The sequence below is a fragment of the Aquila chrysaetos genome, chromosome 4 (assembly GCF_900496995.4).
Source record: "Aquila chrysaetos chrysaetos chromosome 4, bAquChr1.4, whole genome shotgun sequence".
Lineage (NCBI taxonomy): Eukaryota > Metazoa > Chordata > Aves > Accipitriformes > Accipitridae > Aquila > Aquila chrysaetos.
The window spans coordinates 66,255,127-66,275,713 of record NC_044007.1 but is presented as its reverse complement, the minus strand read 5'-3'; the positions used below and the strand labels follow the sequence as shown (position 1 = coordinate 66,275,713).

The 20,587-nt window shown below is 39.6% G+C and overlaps 1 protein-coding gene across 11 annotated transcripts in view; it reads right to left on the bottom strand.

Annotated features, from left to right (window-relative positions):
• The window catches only part of CARMIL1 (capping protein regulator and myosin 1 linker 1), a 196,272-nt gene that overhangs the window by 93,103 nt on the left and 82,582 nt on the right, over window positions 1-20,587 (bottom strand). For all 11 annotated transcript variants that reach the window (XR_003923014.2, XM_030011770.2, XM_030011761.2 and 8 more), the window contains 8 exons: window positions 18,614-18,673; window positions 16,223-16,344; window positions 14,125-14,222; window positions 13,699-13,769; window positions 13,497-13,570; window positions 8,265-8,340; window positions 5,565-5,653; window positions 730-824 (listed from right to left, as the gene is read on the bottom strand). Coding sequence is in view for 10 of the 11 variants with exons in the window: in XM_030011770.2 (XP_029867630.1) it covers window positions 730-824; window positions 5,565-5,653; window positions 8,265-8,340; window positions 13,497-13,570; window positions 13,699-13,769; window positions 14,125-14,222; window positions 16,223-16,344; window positions 18,614-18,673 (685 nt within the window). In the remaining variant the exon portion in view is untranslated. The remainder of the gene's footprint in view (window positions 1-729; window positions 825-5,564; window positions 5,654-8,264; window positions 8,341-13,496; window positions 13,571-13,698; window positions 13,770-14,124; window positions 14,223-16,222; window positions 16,345-18,613; window positions 18,674-20,587) is intronic.

Genomic DNA, 20,587 nt, shown 5'->3' with positions numbered 1-20,587 from the left:
ATGGGCAGCGCTGAAGGGTCAACTCCAGACTGAAAGAATGTAACCTTATTTTAAAAATAAATGCCTCTTGCGTGAAAAGAGAGTAGACAAGGGAGGGGAATGACTTGATACGTACTGAAATCGTGCCTAACAGTGCCTAGTCTGAGAAAAGCTGAGCTGTTCAGCTTGATTTTATATCTTGTGGAGTCAACAGCACTTTGCTCCATAAGGATGCCAGTTATGCCAGTATTACTGAACATCGCCAAGTACTGGCAACACAACGGACTAGCACAAAGCTAAAAAAAGGAATAGTTTCAATACTGAAAATATGGAATTATGGCTGAAATAAAAACACAAAACCATCAGGAAAATATAATCCAAGCAACAAAGTTGCCTCATGCTTCATCTTTCAACTGATTACACTGCCTTTAAAAATGCACACCACTTTCTTTACTCTCTACTCCTAAATAGTCACTATGTTCCACCTTCCTTTAAAAGACACCTCTACAAAAATGTAATGAAATCTAACGAAATCCATGGTTGGTTGAAGACATTTAAATATTTTTCAACAAGCTAATGGATATGTATAAATCAAAAGAGAATAGCGATTCTCAGTCATTTGTGAACAACAGATATTCACAATAGCATTACTCACAGAACAATAACCTATTATTCAGGCAAAGCTGAACAGAGCAGCAGTAATCCTCCTATTACATTTGTAGAAAGAGAAAAATATAAATGTTACAGTACCTCTATCTTCAAGCGGATTGCTAGCAAGGTTGATCGTATGGAGTCCTGAGTTGGGATTATGGGCTAGGGCACTGGCTAGTTTCTGAGCAAAATCTCTGCAAGAAAAGAAAAGAGAGGGAGAAAAAATCCTGTTATCTCCTCTATCAACAGCATATTCAGAAGCTTAGAAGCGTCAAGGGATTACTAGCCAGAAGTGGCCTATCCTACTGCAAAGCAGTAACTGATTGTTCACAGTTCTAAACAATGCTTATCTGGCTAATTTGCTTTCAAAGCGGGTTATTTTATTATTTATTTATTTATTCTGTGACCTAAGAGACTGAAGGGCACTCAATAAAAGCTCAAACTGCTTTTGATAAAGATCTGAAGATATAAAATAGGAGTTACACAGAATGACTGAAAACTCGAGCACATCTTCCATCTCCTCCATGCCATGCACACATGGTATATATACATCAACTTGCGTACCACTACCTCCTTCACTCACAAGCCAACCCCCTCACTTGCAGCAGCTCTCTACCAACAGTCACTCAAACAGATGGGTTTTGCAGCATATTCAGATGGTCAACAAACCAGAAGTATTTCTGACCTTGTGAAACAGCAGGTATAGCTCTTGCAAAGAACAGCGGCACACTGATGAACTGGTCTTTGCTTGCTTCTTTTTACAGCGAGAAGCATCAAGGTACATAACTGGCTGACCACAGTCCTACCAACATGTCCCAAGAGAGACAACGGTGTATCAGTTCTATAATGCTCACCACAGCCAGGCCAGGTAGCACAGGTAGCTTTGAACTAGTTTTAACCTACTACAGTAGGTAGCTGTAGTAGCATGCCCTACCTCTGTTCCAAATCCACTTGAGAGGCAAGGGAACACTGCCCCATCTGAGAGCATTTCCCTGCAGCTGGACCTACCACCACCCACAGCACTAAGTTCAAAGCTAGCTTGGGTTTTCCTCCGTGACCACACTGCCAGACTCTGGTGGAGACATGTTCCTTGCATTAAGTCAGAAGGCTGTTGGCTGTTACCAGCTCTAAGACAAACCTGTCCTTGTATCTACTGGGAAGCTTTCATGTATTAAGGGACTAGCCCTACTGTGTGCTTTTGTTAAACTGAGACTATAATTTCAATGTTCTTACTTCATCTAAGTTAGATACTGAGGTAGAACTCAAAAATATGCCTTGAGCTTCCTTCTCTCTCTGCCCTGAAGTACATTATCTTACCTCCTGCAGGCCCATGTGGAGAACTACCCGCTACATTGCTAGAAGAGCGGTAATGAACACTGCCCTCTTTCCTCAGGACAGATCCTGCCTACCGTAAAACTAGTAGATCAGTCTGTGTGCTGAGAACTGCAGTGGAGGTAGCATCCTCTTCCAGTATCTGGAAAAGAGTGGAGACTGGACAGCAATAGCCCCAATAGCTTTTGGTTATCTGCTGTTGCAAGGTGTACTTGAGTAGAGAGATGTGCCAGGGAAGTTTAGTTTCCCTTTGAAACCCCATGTCCTTAAACAGAATCCTGGGGCTAGAACAGGTTCCAGCACTGCAAATGCATGATAATCAGCTGCCTTTAGGAAGATCGTATTCTTTTCCCAAAATAAAAGCAGCATGTGAATACAAACACTCAACAAAAAGAAATTCTGGGCTTGAATCTCTGCCACCTGACAGGCCTCAGGGTATCCTGCTTTGCTACCAGCTGCTGCTGCAGACGACTACATACCTCCTGTAAGTCCTCAGTTACATGTGCCAACACTCTGTGGATACCCTTCAGCGTTTCAAATGGCACTAGATGCCTGTGCTTAGGCAAATGAATCAAGCTCCTTATGTCCAGCCAAGAAAAAAATGAGATTTTGAGTTAAAAAACAAACAAAACCCCCTTTCTTCATGGGGAGTTTCCTCCTCTTCCTTTATCCCTAACAGATTCTTGTCATTACAGTATTCTGCCTACACCTCCAGGCTTGTTTACAAACTCTGCTCCAGCTTTTGCCACCAATATAGGCAGAATTACCAGAACTTTTTGGACAAGTTGGGGGGGGTGTGTGTGAATTACTTAGCAATGACACAGTAAATCGACTGCCACTAGAAAGCAGTGGATTACCTATATAGGGCACATGGGGCTCCAAGGCTCGTTTTGCAAAAAACTAATACTTCTCCACTCCCCGTGCAGCCTCTACCATAAACAGAGGCACCTGGGCAACATCCCTTACCCTCCTTTGTCCATTCTTTGTTTCAAGTCCTAAAAATTATTACTTTTTTTTGGCTGCACACTTCATGAACAGAGCATGCAATGTAAGCCTGACACTTTCTATAAAGCATCAAACCCGCTCTGTATGCACTGCACAGCCACGCTTGCCTGAACTGAGGACATTCAGGCTTGGAGGTAAAGCCCAAAAAAGACTCAATTTAACTATGCATATAGGAGATTAAGGATATTTCACCAAGGGTAAGAATACCGCATATCTGGAAATCTCAGACAAACAAAACAATTCCTCAAGATCTGTCTAGACAACATCCCTGTAACAGAAAAAAAAGAGGACATGCGTGGGAGGAACTAACACTGTTAGGTCTCAGGACATTCAGAGCCCATCCAGCACGGGAAGATGAAATGCAACATCACTGTTAAAGGCCCTTTGGGTACCAGCAGGCGGCACCTCTGATATTCCCCCTCTGTCGTAGCTAGCCACTCGCTTTGGAACAGGGCTGCAGAGGATGGTGTGGAAGGCAGTAGGGACATTCTGGCTGCCCACTTTCAGAGAGTACATAAGCACAACAAATAGATCATTTTCACCAGCTCCTGCAAACAGGCCTTTGCAGACTGAAGAATCTCTCTTGCAGTTTCATGGAAACTAATATTCTGGTTATCACATATTGTCCCATCCCTCTAAAACACCTCAGGGATGTAACTCTCTTTTCAAGCTCATTTGTTCAGGTCATTCTGAACGATTCTCCTTTCTCTGAAATCTGGCTAAAACCTATCTCAGTTAACACACTTACCAAAACGTTAGTGTTTGCTATATGCATTAAAGCCATCCAATGCAATCTAGACTGCACCCTTTACATCTGCTAAAGAAATAGCAATGGGGATAAAATTTTCAAGAGCATCTAAACTGGCACAAATCTTATCAGACAGGGGGTTTCACTTGGCATCCTGTTTTCCCCAACAGCAAGTCCTCACTTCCCTAGTCCTGGGTCCTTACAACTGCTACTGTACAATAGTTTGCTGTCTCATCAGCGGGGAGGATGACAAGCGTTTTATGGGGCCATGGCCCAAACCAAATCACAAAAATGAGTGGCTGGAGGTAGAAAAGAATTGAATCATCTTAAACTGACTCTGCTGCAAGAAGAAATATGCTCTTCCGGCTGCTCAGATTACTTCTCAAAGCATTGCTCTTGGTAGCTCTTTCTTAACCCTGGTTTGGCATTCTGTTACTGCTCATTAAAAATGACTGGTCTGTAAGCTATGTGAAGGAAGATACCCCGTAACAACAGGACTTCCTCCAAGCAAGCAGATATGATAAATGGCAAAACTGACAAATGCGTCCTTGACAAAAACAGATAGACAATGCTGATCAGAGCAGATACACATCAAGGCAAAATGCCAAACACTGTGCATGTAGATGGAAACACGAAAACCAAAGTCACAGGTTGATTATCTGTCAAGTCCTGTTAAAACTGAAACCAGTTAATCCAACTGTGGTAAGTTAAGGTAGGCAATGTGCAGAAGTAGTCAATATATCTCTTAATATTAATGATTATCACTGGATTTCATGGCACATACTGCAAGAAAAACAAGATTAAAAATCAGGTGCTTATGTTTGAATGACAGTTATTAAAGGCAGTGCACTAGTGATCAGAAAGTTTGGGTGTAATTCCAAACTCCACCTCAAGTTTCCTGTGTCATTTAGGCAATTTTCTTAAAGGTATTTCAAAGCAATACCCATTTTAAAAAGGTGAAAAAGACCCAAACAATGGAAAAGGAGACAATGTAAAGCACACCAAATATTTTCCCTGTGCTTGCTTCCCTTCTTTATTTGCAATTCAGTATAGTGGTGTTCTTCTCCGACCTTTGCACTGCTTTTTTTATTAACATAAAAATTCATTAGTGCTAGAGTTTATCTTGTCTATGTCGTCTTGGATGCTACTCTAACACTAAAAGAAGCTACAAATGCTTCCAGCCGGGCAAATTTGTAACTTGAACTTTGCTTCGATTTCCTGTGAAGGGAAAAAAAGTGAATACCTAGTAACTACAACTTACTGTATTTAAAACATATGCAAGGATTAAATTGCATGGCTTACCTCTATGTACCTTTCTTTCAAGGCTACGGCAAGGCATTAAACTTAATTACCTACTTTCTTGCTTCTTTAAAAAAGTTGCTAATGTAGAAGTCCTGTTATATTTGAGCAGACTGCAATCCACAGTAAGATAAAAACAGCTCTCTTGGGAATGAAACAATAATCCATTATGCAAGATGGAATAATATGCTTTTTTAACAAACCTCAAACACTGTTTTTTAAATGATAAAAAGGTGTTCATACTTCTATTGGCAACCATATTTGGAGAGGAACAGTGTGAGTTGATTTAGGGTTTATGCCCTTACCAAGCCATTTTGCTCCACTTAACCCAACTCTCCAGGCAGAATCTTAAAAAACGTCAGTTTAAAGGGATTTCTTGGACATAAGGAACCTCGGGAAAAACTGACAAAAGCTTGCGACTACAGGCTCTTCAGAACAAGGCAGACATTGAGCACAAGCTTTTTTAATGCTTATTCTGGCTAACACACATCCCATCCCTTTTACTGGGAGTAAGCAGTAACTAATGGGACATTTCAAAGGAATTACTTACGTTCTAAGCCCGGCATTCTCTAGTACCAGTTCTTCCAATCGATTGGACCTGCTCACCACCCGCAGTATCTGCTCACAGACATCAGTGGACTGCCACAGAAAAGACAGAACAGCGTTAAACACAAACGTGGAACAGATGGTTATTGAGTTATAAGCTGTACTTTGTAATGGGATCCAGGCCACAATCATCTTCTTGTCATACATAAATAGTAAAAATACCAGAAACACCCAGGTGGCAACAGAGGACTTCTGGAAAAGACTCAGTGAAGCAAGAGGCAGAGTAAAAGCAAGTCATTTATAAATCAGGCCACCTAATTATAGGGGGCAGAATTTTTACAACGATAGTAAAAAACCCAAACCCCATGATTCAGAAAAAACGCTCACTTATTTTTAAAGAACTCTTGTTCATATGCACACTAATTCTTCAGAAGAAAGTGGCAACTAGCGCCAAAGGGAATAAAGCCTGACCAGGACTGACAATTAAACACAAAGAAAGATGCTATAAGGCATACAAAGAAAACAAAACCCAAAACAAACAAACAAAAAACCCCACCAAAAAAACCACCTCAAGAGCAAAAGCACTCTAGCTACAGGTCCTCCAAAGACTGCTAAGGACTAGTGCTTAAGGGCCAGTGTACTTCAGTATGAATTCTTCCAACCTACATAGAAGTAAATCCCATCTCATGATCTCACTGTTGTTGCATTCTAGAATCTGCACGACATTTGCAAGTGCCATGAACGAAACATAACAAAAGAGTTTGTTTGCTGTGCTCATTCAAATAGAGAGATAAAACCTTAATGATTCAAAAGCCGTACAGTAAACTCTGTACCTCATCACCTTTATTATAATCTTTTATTTCGTTTCTGGATTTGCCTTTTATTTCCACAGCACACACTAACCAACGTTCATGTGATGTCCAAAGCTGAATTTCAGTTGTGATCATGAAGTGCTGAAACTATTTTGTTATCTGCCTTTAAAAGCAACGTGACTTTCATACCTGGGATATCTGTGTCTCTAATGACAGTCTGACATTTTCTAGGTTTTTTGTTTGTTTGTTCATTTGTTTTACTTTTAAACTAATTGAATTTCCTAATAAGAAAAAGACTTGCTCTACCACACACATAAAATCTTATTAATCCTTTACACAGTAAAGGTGACCATTTTTTCTGAAGACTGTCAATTCAGCCATCTTCCCAATTCTATCTTTGCCCTCCATTTTTTAATAATTCAGAATATTATCACAATGCTTCTACAGCAGCATGACTGCAAATGGAAAGTTTCATGCATGTACTATAAAAACACTACGGATACTGTCTATCAAGCACAATGTCAGAGCTGGACTCATGAAGCTCAATGCATTCAATGGCCTCCGGATATGTCTGACCTCATACTGACCCTCAGCAGCGTTCCTATGGCATGGATTTACTGTCCAACAATTTACATCTTCCATTTTGACTGAAAATGGAATGTGTGAAAGATCTTGTTTGGGTTTTTTTTTTTTTTTAAGGAATTGATGCATTTTCAAGATTGACAAAGTTTATTTGTTTTCCACAGAAAAGTTGCTATGAACGAAAAAAAACTTACACGCAAAAATATCTCAGATAAGATAATATGGCCAGTTCTTGTTCTAAGCAAACTACACTGGCCAGTCTTCTAACTAAGCAAACTATCTCATTTCACTGAAGCAGAAACTGATTAATTGCATTGTACCTTTTAACAACACTGATTTTAACAGCAAACTACAACAGGATTAAAAATACCCCCAGTTCATTCCATGCATAAGTTCAAGTAAGATGTCCCAGCAAGAAAGAAAAGTTTTTTGCCTACTCTTCTGACAAGAGTGACACAAGCTAGTTTCTACAGAATTTTCATGGAAAATGATAGCTTAGGAATGCAATGAGAGCATTTTCAGATCAATAAAACTGCATCAATTTAAACAAGATGAGACTCAACCTTTACTTTTAAGGACAAAACCTTCTTGATGCAAGCGTGAAAGCAATTTATCAAACCACTAACTCTACCTCTGACTATAAACTTCCAAGTTTAGAAGAAGTAGTATATTTTGATATATTTAAAATGTCACCTAATTACTGATTTTCTTGGCCCTTTCTTCAGTAGTCCAACTTGTTTAGATTTGCCCCCTTTTTGCTGTTCAGAAAGAAAACTGATATGGAAGAATATCAATGTCACACATCGCTACATACTTATTATTACACAGGGTTAGCTTGAGACAAGTGGGAGAAAAAAAAAAAATCAGCAAATTGCAATGAAAATTATTAGGAAAACCTGCCTTATACGTGAGAAAAAAATCAGAATCCTGGTAATTTCTTTCCACCTCCAAAAAGCAACTGAGATCTCTGGCTGCTTTAAAGTTACTTTCCTATTTAGTCACCCAATACTGTTTGGGGGAGCTAGCAACACCTAATGAAATAGTTTTATGTGCTACTGTTATTGCCCAACAAAGTTTTCAAACTTTATTCACCTGAAATTTTCACAAGGCCTGACTTTCAGTATTGTTCCTATGGCATGAATTAACTATCCTGATATGATTTTCCTGATATGATTAAAGGAAAAAAAATTTTCAATACATTGCCCAGTTGTACTTGCCTGAAAAAGTTCACCTTGAAAAATATAATAGCATCCTCTAAAACACAGCACAGCCTGGTAGGAGCAGGTATACTGTTTCAATTTATTACTTACTAATTTCAGATCCTTGGAGGACAGCTTTGTAAACCACTGATTATACTCCAGAGCAGCAACTATAGGTATTAAGTCTCTAGAAAAAGAAAAACACTTTTACACACATTTCATATAATTGTTTTCTTTGGTCATTTGAAACAATCCCTTAGATGTTCTGCCATATTTAATTCCCCATGCTTTTGCAATGCTAATTGCCTATGATCCCCCTTACAGAAAGCTCTGCATTCTAAAAGACGAGCACCACCAGTAGCTGTGTGTCTTTCTCATATTTTAATACAAATTTTTGACTGGCCAACTGACATCCATTCTAGCATGAATTTTTAAATCAGGAATTTGTCTGGGCTGTCATTCCTACTTTTAGCATTACTTTTTCTTCAGCCTGTGACATATTTAAGCTTCTTAATCACCTCTAATTATAATTTAGCATGACGCTAAAAAGCTTTTTGGCAGTCTGATTATTTAATATAATTCCATGACTGAATGCTTCTAGAGAACACCTCCTTGTCTCATCTCTATAGTTAAATTCCCCCAGGAAGCAGGAGACCTGCAAAAGGATAATGCGACTTTTAGCACAAACCCTCCTTAACTGTAAAAGGGATTTCACAAATGAAATTCTAAATTATTCCCGTTTTCTTCATTCCAAGCCTCTTAATGTGATCTGCTCTCCCTCTGTTAAGTTTCTCCAGTAACAGATGTTGATAAATGTCATGTACGTACACTACCCCCCAGCAGAATCATTCATCAAGCACCAGCACATCATTTAGCAGTGCAGCACTTGGATCATTTTGATGCAACATATTAAATACATATATACGCCTACACTGGGACTTAAGAGCTACTTGGAAAACCCTTGTCTTTATAATGAAACAAAGAGCTGTAATATACATGAACTTATCAGACCAGCAAAACAATGCCATCCAAGCCTCTGTTTTTGCAGGGAGAAATTTAAAAGTACTGGCTTTTATAAGCTAGTCCCACCCTCCCAGCTTCTCATTCAGGACATATGCAGGTAGGCACAGATCTGCACTAAACATGCAGCACTCTTCTCCCATCTTCTTTTCCTTCTTCCTCCCCTTCGCTTTTCCTCTACGAACATTCAGACACTTCAGGGTGGTTGTTAAAACACGTAGGAAAGCCAGGAGACAAGGCAACATCATATGGACAAGCCTTCAGCAGGCTATATTGGGAACTGCAGTTGCTAGATTTGGAAGTACAAGCCCATCACTAAGGTAACAGTATGAAGGTGTGGCATTTTGCAGCAAAAGACTGTAGCCCACCAACTGTGAAGCTCATGCAAATAGACCATTTTCACACTCCTGCAGAGGAACTAGTGTGTGGTGCCCTTCAAGGATTAAGCTTGTTTTCCATCTTGTTCACAGCACACATCAAGTCTTGTGTGAAGTCATTTCCACTGGCACAGTAGAGCCTTACCAGCTTCATGAAGTGTATAGATTTATTTCCATCCACCACGTTGGTTTTGGTCCTACACACACATACTTTATCTCCATATAAAGCAGTAACTGACTAGTGAAATGTTAGGGGGTGGGGGGGGAAACCAACCCAGAGGTATTTTGCCCTTAGGCTGGGCAGGTGGGAACCTTGCTATGGAGTAAGGAATGTCCACATCGAGTTTTGTTCCTCCTTTGCCTTCCCCTGGAGCAATCGGTAAGAAGGTAATGAATTAGCAGCTTTGATGTGCCTCTTGCCAGTGCCTTTGCCTTGGAAGTAGAATGAACATAAGAGTTATTTTTCAGGTGTAATTTTGGTTTATTCACCCAGTGGTAACCAGCCAGCCACAGCTGGTGGTTTGCTGCAGGGCAAACGCTGGACAGGCTGACGGTACCACCATCGCACTGGTGGAGCAGAGCTGTTCACGCTGTGGACCACCACCCCCAAAAAAGAGGCAGAAGGCACCACCAGCAGATGTATTTCAGCCAGCAGCACCCGTTCCTCCAAAGGAACAGAGAGACAACAATCGGGGATCACTGACTGCAAGTGTTTACACTACCAGGGAGCTGGTAAGCTGGCTTGGAGGGCTGGCAAGAGCTCAGTACCTTCTGGGCAGGAGACTGGCTGTGGGCAGAACTTGCCTGAGGCCGTCCCCTTCTCCCCTCTCCTCCCCAGGCCGCGGAGGGAAATGGCCGAAGGACACGTGGTGCTCAGAGTTAGTGGGAAAACCATTTCAAGAAGTTAAAGAAACATTGCTGCAGCAGGACAGGAATATTTTAAAACAAATCGACCCATCTGATTTGCAAATTCTCATCTTTAAATAGTTTAGTCTTCCGCAGTACTCAAGGCCTGTTTGTTCAAACCCTAGACAAGCACAGATACTGGCACTCTTCAGTAAGACCAGCTGCTAACCCCCCCACACGCCACCCCACCGCTTCCTCCCCACGCGCCTGAAGACAGTGGAACCTCTGCGTGTTCTGCAGTAGCCTTACTGTCTAGAAACTTCACTTTATCAGATTCTACCACCTGATTTTAAGGAGAAACTATGTAGTTCAGTCCTTTTTTCATTTTGTTCAAATTGTTGAAGGTGCTTCTGACCAATGAGGGACCTTTAGAAATTTACTTCTACTCCTCTCGCTTTGAGCTCGCCTAACCTCATAGCACTTGTTACTGAGTTTTCAAAATTATATACTGCTTTATTCCCTTTATTCTATTAAATTCTCGATGTGGTACTAACAACGATCTGAATTCTTTTGCAATACTCTATGAAAGAATGCTAACCACCATTTCCAAAAGCTGGGCCTTCTCATAACTTTCCCTCACTGAGTTATATTGAGTTGCTTAAATTTATTAGTTTGTTCACTAAACTACCATCCAGAATAAAGTAAGATTTACAAAATGTAAACCTGTCCCATCTTAAAATGAAAACAGATTCTATTCTCCTGGAATGCAGAAAATCTCTCCAAGCTTTAACAACATTCAAGCTTCACTAACGCCTTCACATTTTTTCAACATCTCTGTACCCCAGTGTATTTAAGATGGCAAGAAATCTAAATAGTGCAAAGAAAAAAAATTAACCAATCACACTTTTCTGACAATTTTTTGAATGTCCAAATATGCTAAAATATATGCTACACAGATGAAAATTATGCTACTGAGTTAAATAAGCCCTGTTCACTTTGAGTCTTTTTTTTGCTGTTGTTGTTAAACAATTATACGGTTCGCAGCACAGTGTAACTTCAGACAAAACCTCAGAAGTCATGTTCCCATGCGGCAAGCCATGCTATGCACTCTAAGTGTCAGACACTCTGGGAACTTAAATTCATCTATAATTCATGCCATCTCATGTTGACCTCTAACAGAAACGCTTTACTAGGAAAAACACAAATTGTTTATTTTTGCAATGCATAGCCACTGTATCTGGAGAACTGGTGTACCCATCCTACCTCACTTCAGAGCTACTGCACAACATGAAGTTTCAGCAATCCCAAAAATTAGGTGGGCAAGATGTACAACAGTCTCTCAAACTCCAAAGCATGATGGCATATTATTAATTTATAGCATTCTCACTGTGCTAAGTATATCACAAAACACTCACATACGTTCTTGAATTGACTGGGATCTCAGATCCTAATTTGTATTTTTAATGAATAAAGTAAGGTTTTGTCTTCCTAAAAAATTTAGTTTTCTTGAAATTTCAATCCAAAACCTTTTTCTCAGTTCAGTCAACACATAGAAACTCTCATCACAAGAGGGACTGCATGGCATGTAAATGGCTCCAAATTTTTTTGAAGCTTTGGACTTACAGAATCATGAGACATTTAATAAAGACTTTTAGTAACAACACATTTCCTCAGTGACATCAATTTTGTATGGTATGCTTCAGTGAAAAGCTTCTGTGAAGCAACAAACCCACTATTCCATTTTCCGAAAGCTAACTCATTTGAATCAGCTGAGATACTCTAAATACTTAAAACACTTCTTCTATCTGCTCTTTCCTAATAAGCAATATTTTTCATTCCCAATAAATTGTTCAAACATTTAATTTCTATTGAAGCTGGGTATCTGTAAGTCACTTTCTCAGGAATACCCCATGGTCTTCACAGCACTTCCAACTTGCAATATGTTTAAAGCATTCTTATGTTCTTGTCCCACATTTGCTTGTGCTGAATAGTATTCCTTCCCTTCTCTCAACAAGGTTTAACCAACCAAACAGTCTTTGGCTACATCCGTCATGCACTAGTTGCAGCCCTGTAGTCTTGTTCAAGTTTTTTCTGAATTAGCCAACACAGGTACAGCTTAGCAACTTTGCCATGGGATTCAGTGCAGACTGTGAAAACCCGTCACAGAAGCTAAGTAAGTATATCAGTGGGTTTTTTTGCAAGTTGACATACCAGATAGCTTAAAGCTGCAAAGAATGCTGTGGCAAAATACTCTTATTTACCTACCTCCAAGTTCAGCCTTCCTGTTACAATATTTTAACATTGTACCCCTGACAGATTCTTAATTCTTCCACTGGGCTTTCCCAAAGAAACAAATGCTTTTTCTATCTTATTTACAGTTTCTTAAAGTTGTCATTTTCCTTGTATAATGATGGATTTTAGTTAAGACTTCCTCTCATTTCCTCCTACTTAAGTATCTTCAGATTCAACTTTCTTAGAATCCAATTTTCTCAGCCAGCTAAATTCAGTAAACCAAATACAACACTTAGCTAAGTTTCAGCATCTCATAGTAAAATTACCCTCAATTAGTTCCTTTCTGGAAGTACACAGTTTTGATAGCATCTATTGTAAGTGGAGAAACTACTGGCTGGAATTCAGTTGAACAATTTAAACCTTCTACTGACTTGCTGACAAAAATAATTTCCTTTAGTGTGTACACCATGAGAAAAAAGATTCTGCATAAATACAGACTGCATAATTTCCTTTTTTTTTACTTTGCCCACCAGATGTAGTTGCATGTTTTCTCTGCTGAATTTGAGCTCTTATATCCACCATCACAGGAAAAGCTTCTATCTGTTAACTTTCTGGAGTGCTTCCAATAGCAAAATACATTTATCTTCTCAAGACTCCTCAATGAAATGTGCTCTCCGTGGGGCTTTCGTGCAAAAACAGCAGCTTTGTGCTGAAAACTAAAAATGCTAGAGATGGTCATTTCAGAGGTCTACACATTCAAGTAACAGCTATGGGACCATCCCACTTTAGCACAGGCAGGCGAACCCTATTGCAAGGGGGAACAAGGAAAGTTTGCAAAATATTAGCATGATTACTGCATATTGTTTACCTGTGGTCAAGGTGGCTGAAGTCTTGCAAATTCAACTCTCTGGTGTCTTGTGTCAGATAAATCGTATCAACATCCTGTTAAAAATACATAACCAAATACATATTTACAGAACTGTTGTTTTTTCCAAGTACTATGATTTACCTGCTCTTTCATCATTTGTACAGTTAGCTGAAAAGAGCTCCAGAACACGACATGTACTTACCCACTGTACTTCTTCTCTATAGGGAAATCCAAGCCAATCGCAAACACAGGCATACATCTGCGAAAAGCCTCCTAAAAACAACCCAAGAGAGTATTTAACATAATAGTAAAACAAGCAAACAAACAAACAAGCATCTAAAAGGATACTTTAATACTTAAAGATCCAGTCTTTCAAAACTCACTCTCTTTTTCTCTCAGAAGGCTGTCCATTGTGCTGCTGAAAGAAACTCAGACTATCCTATCTTTGCCTGGCAGGTTGCAAGAAAGCTTAAAATAGTTCCTTCACCTACCAATCAGAAGTCTGCTCCGTACTAATTACACCTTAGAACTAATTATACCTTTACAAGCTTCTGCCAGAAATAGAATTAAACTTCCTAACACTGCAATTCCAGCCTTTTTATATTTGAGCCTTTGAATTTATTCTCACCACAAGGTCCAAGTTCTGCCACTGTCTGACTGTCCCACAGGGCCTGGAGATTAGCCAGTCTTTCTGAAGGCTCCATAGTTACTTTTTTCAGAATCCTCCTAGATGCAAAAGGGGAAGGGAAAAAAAAAAAATCATTCATGACTTTGAAAGTACTTTTAAATTCATAAATCTTCTTTATTTCAAGTACAATTTTAAATGAGCGTATAGGAAGAATTACCATCTTTAATACAACTGACTTCTCTGCCTAAAAGTCATACACCTCATGATGCCTCCCAGCAGGAGTAACATTTATTTGTCTCTTCTTTCTTTCTAATGATTAACCCTGTGACTACTGGAGCAACTGAGTCCACTTCTGTGACAGGATGACTCAAGCTAAGCAGACTTGTGGCCCTCAGCTAATACAAGAATGACCAAAATAGGGGAGACATGGCATTACTGGTTACGCTGAAACCGCTGCTGTTTATACAGTGCTTTTATAAGTAAAGGCACTATGGTGCAAAGAGCCACAGAGCATGCTGAGTAGCTGCCTGTGGCCTCTAGGCTGCACTCTGGGTACCCAGCTTCATTCTTTGCAATCTGGTTGTGTTCTTCCTCCCCTAAACAAAAACACAATCCCTTCCTACCTTTTCAGAAATGAAACTATCTGTTTTTCTGAATGACAGGACTGCCTCATAAACTCCAGAATTCCATAAAACAGAGGGGAAGAATTAATAAGAGATATTAATGGGAGAAACCTCTTTCCCCCTTTTTGCTTGTTCTGGTCTTACATGATCGGCATAACTCCAGTGCCTTCATTTTGGAAAGTAATGCCATCTGAGAGGAGAGTAAGAAATTTGATTTCTTTTCCAGGAACCAAGTTCTCCATACAGCTACACCAAATGCTCCAGCAATGTTCTCAAGAAAGCCCAGAGAAAACATGTATAGGTCTCAAGGCCTTCACAGACACTCAAACACACACAGCCTGCAGCCCTCTTTACTCTTTTTGCCTACATTTCTCACATCGTTACTGAGGTTTTATGGCAAACCTGTTCACAAATATTCACTTGTATGTGTGCTTTTTGAAGGAAGAGCTTGATCTCCATTAAGGCAGTTAATAACACTGCCAGAGAAACGGGAAGTAAAAAAAGAAACTGTCAGCCAGAGTTTATGAACTTGATTTCCTACTCCACCTACAGGAAAGGTGAATAATAAAGACATGCACCCAAAATAAAACATGTAAATTTAGCCTGACCGTTTACATCTAATGTCTGTTACAAAAGCTCACTTAGAAAGATCAATGTATCCCAGAAAATTCTTTTGCACAGTCCACTTTCTCTAATATTGCTGAAAACCAGGAGCTGAAGAAAGTAATAGAAGAACTGCATGATCTGGCAGAGAGTGATGAAGATGAGGCAAGGACAGAGAGAAGAAATAAAATTAAATTAAGAAAAACTACTGAGAATTGCTGCAAGATGATAAAATTCAGAGGCACAGATACAAGAAAAAAAAAACGACCAAAGGCAAGAACAAAACAAAAAAAAGCAGCAGAGCAAAAAAAGGTAGAGAAGGATATGTATGATCCAAGGAGCCAGTTACACCATGGAAAGTATATAACAAGACTGCCCAGGGCTCAGTTTTGAAGAGCAAGGCTCCCAATCATGTGCATCATTTCACAAACACTGAAAGCAAACAGAACTTTTCCCTTCTCTCCCAACTCAGATTTTACTTCTAGAAAAAAAACCCCACTGAGTATCACAGCTGGTTTGGGGGAAACGAGTAAATTACAACAACAAGCCAGAACCTAAGCTATACCTGAGGTTGAAGAGGCAATAAGTTAAAACGAAAACTTAAGACTCCAAATACCTGCATCACCCCTTCAAAACAAAGGCTCTTTTGACCCTACAGAGCATGGATAGCCTACCGATGCTCTGCACTGCCTCCTGGTTCTGTCATATACCTGCATAAAAGCTTACTGCTTGCCTCAAGGTTTTCTCATACCCTCGGTGCACTTCTGAGGTCAGGGTGGGGAGACCCACGGACAAAAAGCGGTGGCTTGTCACCCTTTCCACACAATCTGTTGCCCTAAACCTAAAATAGAGGTGCCCTAAAAAACACTTACACTGGTGAGAGGCCAGGGAATATCTTCCTGAGGCAGGTCCCAATGTGCGCCAGCACCTCGTTCACATCCTCCGAGGATGCCATCTTCATGGAGATGCTGCATTTCTCAGTTTCCATAATCAACTGCAAATAAGAGGGAATGACAGCAGGAACTGGGTATCATATAATCCATGTCCATTTAAAAAGGAGAGCATTTTGAACGCCAGCTGAATGCTTTGCATGCTGGTAGGAATCTGTTATTCTTTAAGACATGACACGACAACGCTCCAGGTAAAGTTTCTGAAAGTTGTTCTTGAATGTACAAGACCCCTGTACTCAAACTTTGCTTTTCCTAACAGTGCCCTGCTTCCCACGGGAATAAAAGTTTCAAAGGATCTTGACCTCAGCTGACACTCTGAAACCCAAGAACTTTTCACAGCATTGTCCTCTTTTGAAACACATCCCAGAACACCAGGAGAAACAAGCGCAGCCTGACAGGAAACTATTGAACGAGCAGGGCCTGCTTCCTACAGCAAAAAGTAAAAGTTTTTAATGGCTGTGATCCCCTGGAAAAGCTCTAATGCTTTGATCTATGCCGTTTAAGAAAATGTTACGGTAATATATTGTCTTGGCTCAGATGAAGCAGTAACTCAGCTAACATTACTGTCCTGCTGTCTAGGGGATACGTGCTTCAATGAGGGGGAAACATAAAGCCTTTTGCAACCCATCTCTGTTATATATTGAGTGTTCATAACCAAATCAGATTACTGTATGACTGAGACATCAGGTCTGTTGCTGCTTTCAGCTGCATCACAGGAAGCAATGTAATGTTTCTGTATTCTCCAATGTGAATATTCAGCACAGCCCAAGTCATAAACTCTTTTAGATGAGGAGCCGTGCAGACACAGTAAGAAGCTAACATTAGGAATAAATAAGAAGTGTAGATAGACAGTACGAGAGGGGACACTGTGCACTATGCTACAGAAGATTGGGGTTTTTTATTGAAACTGGTTACCAGAGCTCTTTTGGTTCCCAGTCCATGCCTAGGGTCATCACCAGGATAACCCTTGAAGAGGTGGTATTATCCCAAAAGCACACCAAAAATCTTCACACCCTTTCCCACCAACTCAACTCCTTTCTGAACCTGTTGCTCTCACTCCCTGAAGATGAATGAGTGGGCAAGTTACTACTGTTTTTCACAGTCACCAATATTAGCACAACATTACCCTACATTACTCTGTCCATTTGTTCACTTATCTTACAGGGGGAAGCTCTTCATGGCTTTCTGTGAGATGCCTAGTAGAAGACTACATCCTTCAGGTATCACAGATATAACATGCCGTTTGTAGGAAAACTGCAACAGTACAATTTGCCCTGCAAGCAATAATCTAGGATTCTGCCTGCCTTCAGCTTTAAGCCTCACACATTCAAAACACAAATGAATGTAAACATGCAAAACCTTAAAAAATATTTCAGGAAAACAGTATGCTAAGTGAGGCTGCTGAAAATCCCTTGTAAACCCTGCTACGGCAGTGATTGTCTATGCCCCCAGGAATAATTAGCATTAGCTACGATGGCATTTTAGTACCTTAAATAAATAAAGCCACAAAAACATACACAGTATTTACTAAATGTCTTCCCATTAAAGAGATAAACATCTGGACTTTTTTTTTTTCTCCTCCTTCAAGGAAAGCGTCAAAAGCCAGGTTAAAAAGATGACATATTAAACACAATGAGAGCTTTTCAGAGTTCAAATAAAGTGTCAGATGCTCCTATTTTTAAAAAGCTCTTTAAAAGCCAAACACACATAAAACACATTGAAGACTTTGATACAATTGAACTGTCAAATCTTGTCAACATGTTCATCTTATGAACGAAAAACGTATTAAAGGCATTCTTCTTTTCAGCACCTTCTCTTTGACATTCACTTTTTTGGACACGTAACTTGCTGTCAAATATATTTTGTGTTGTATATAGTAATGGTATCAAAAATAGTTGGAAGCAAACCATTTCTGCCTGCAACGTAAGCAGTAGCTTTTGGCTTCACCATAAAGGTACACACCACAGAAGCCATTCAAGCTTGCATGGTGATGGTTATATACCAGCCACCATTGTTTTATCATCTCTGAGAAAAACATTCACTTAAGAGACAAATAAATCTTGTACCATATTGAACTGGGGGGGGGGGGAAGAGAATGTATTTATCATCATCCCACCTGCACAACACATTCCTAAAATTGACTCTCTAAATTCTTATCATTATTGTTAAGACTTTAAAGCATCATGAATGTAGGAGTGCAAACATACAGCGTACTCACCGGATGGGGACACCTGCATGTTGGAGCATTACCTCCTTGACTGGAACAGATTTAGCAATGAGTAAACAAGTATCTTTTATCTAGAATACACTCACCTGACCCGGTTTACTGGAAGTTACTCCTTGGATTTCCAAGTAGCTGAAAGTTAGTTCTAGCTGTAGTTAAAAAAGAAAATGCCACGTTAATGCAAACATCATCTTATTCTAAAGAGCACTTATACTTTTCAATGAGGTTAAGAAAACCTTGAACCAGGCTACTGTTATTTTGCATCAATTTCTGTAACTGACACTAAGTATTTGTTAATATCTTATCTGATTGCATTTTACACTAAAAGAGCAGTTACCTTTGCTTGTTACAGATTCAGATGGTTATTAGACGTTATAGGAATACCACATTGGAGCTTTTATTGGAAACTATAAGGACATAAGCTTATAATAAAATTTATGACAAAATTTTATAGTAAAAAGCATCGCTTATACAACACCCTACTGATGTGTACCCTTGCGACTGAATAATCATTAATTACAATACTTACAACATCACATATTACTCCTTCATTAGTTAAACTGATCATAGATGTGAAAAATTTTACTGCACAGAAGCTGAAGGGACATGCACACACAATTTTTTTAGTATACGTATGTAAATAAAAATACCATAGGTAGATAGATAGATAGATACATACATACAGATATGGATATATAAATGCTCAAGATTGCTTTAGCATGTCTAAAAGTATGAGAGGAAATAATGCATTAGCTTTGCCTGAGTGGGTTATCTGGACAACAGTCAGGGTAGGCAGGGCAGAAGGGTGAACATCCTGAACCCAAATGGAAGCTTAGAAGAAGGCAGGAAAGTCCTCTTCTCCAAGGACAAATCTAGGGCTACAGGGAATGTGCTAAGATCTAAATTCACAACTACGTAGACAAACATCTTGACAGCTGAGATAAGCAGAAAGAAACAAACCTCTTGGACTGAATCATAACTACAGGGCTAGACATTAGCATGGTCATTTCCTTTTATTTATCATTAAAACCATTGTAACTGAGCAGTCTGTCTGAATCGCACAGTTTCCTGTACTTTATCTTATCCTAGGTTCACAGTCAGGGTGCTCCCAGGCTAACTGGCAAACACCATATTATTCCATTTCCGTATTATTGGCAATCCTTTTCCCTTCAGTTGCCCTCATGATTTGACAGCATCAGAAGATATATGCACCCCTCAGCCATTTCTGTGCAAAGTTCACCTTCCACCGAAGGCCTAACTTTGTGACCAAACTTAACTCTCAAGTTTTTGAGAAGTCTTCACGTGATGTATTTCACTTATTCTGCTGCAGGGGCAGCATCCACAGCAAACAGGCAGTTTCAGACAGGGGTGCTGTTACGGCTGCTTACAAAGCGAGGGTACGCAGGGAACCAAGGCAGGAGAGGCAGAAACAGCGCAAGCGTCTTCCCAGTGCTCACACCGACACCTTGCATTTTTGCAAGGGTAAGACATTCACTTCTCGTCAGTCCTCTTCAGTACCTTATTTCTAAGATAAAGCTGGCAATCTTCTGTGATGACAGGACATGGCCCCATACAGTTCATTCAGGCCACAAAAAAAAAAAAAAGAGGAAAAAAAAAAAAAAAGGAAAAAAAATTCCATAGCAGCTCTTGTTGGCTACTGGAGTAAGCTAGACTACACACTAGAAGTTAAAGGCTCTTTCTCCAGTGCTAGTCAAATTAAACAAACATATGAGACTATCTAACATTTGTTTACCCAAATCACAATGAAATTTTAGGGAAAAGTTTCTATGATTGAAATCCGTCCTATTTAGCAAATTGTTTACCTACCAGATTGAAGGTTCTGCTTTTGCTAATGTACTGGGTATGTGCAAACATATATATGTGTACACAGGATCAAAAACACTTTTCTACTCCTGAGAAAAAAGTTTACACAGATTGAGACTCAAGAATTCAATCTGCAAAAATCCTCTTGACTAGAATTAACAAATACCAGGAAGTATGGCAACATCTTTTGTTCATTTTTCTAATTAAAAACATGGATTTACAGTCCTTGCTTTGCAGCA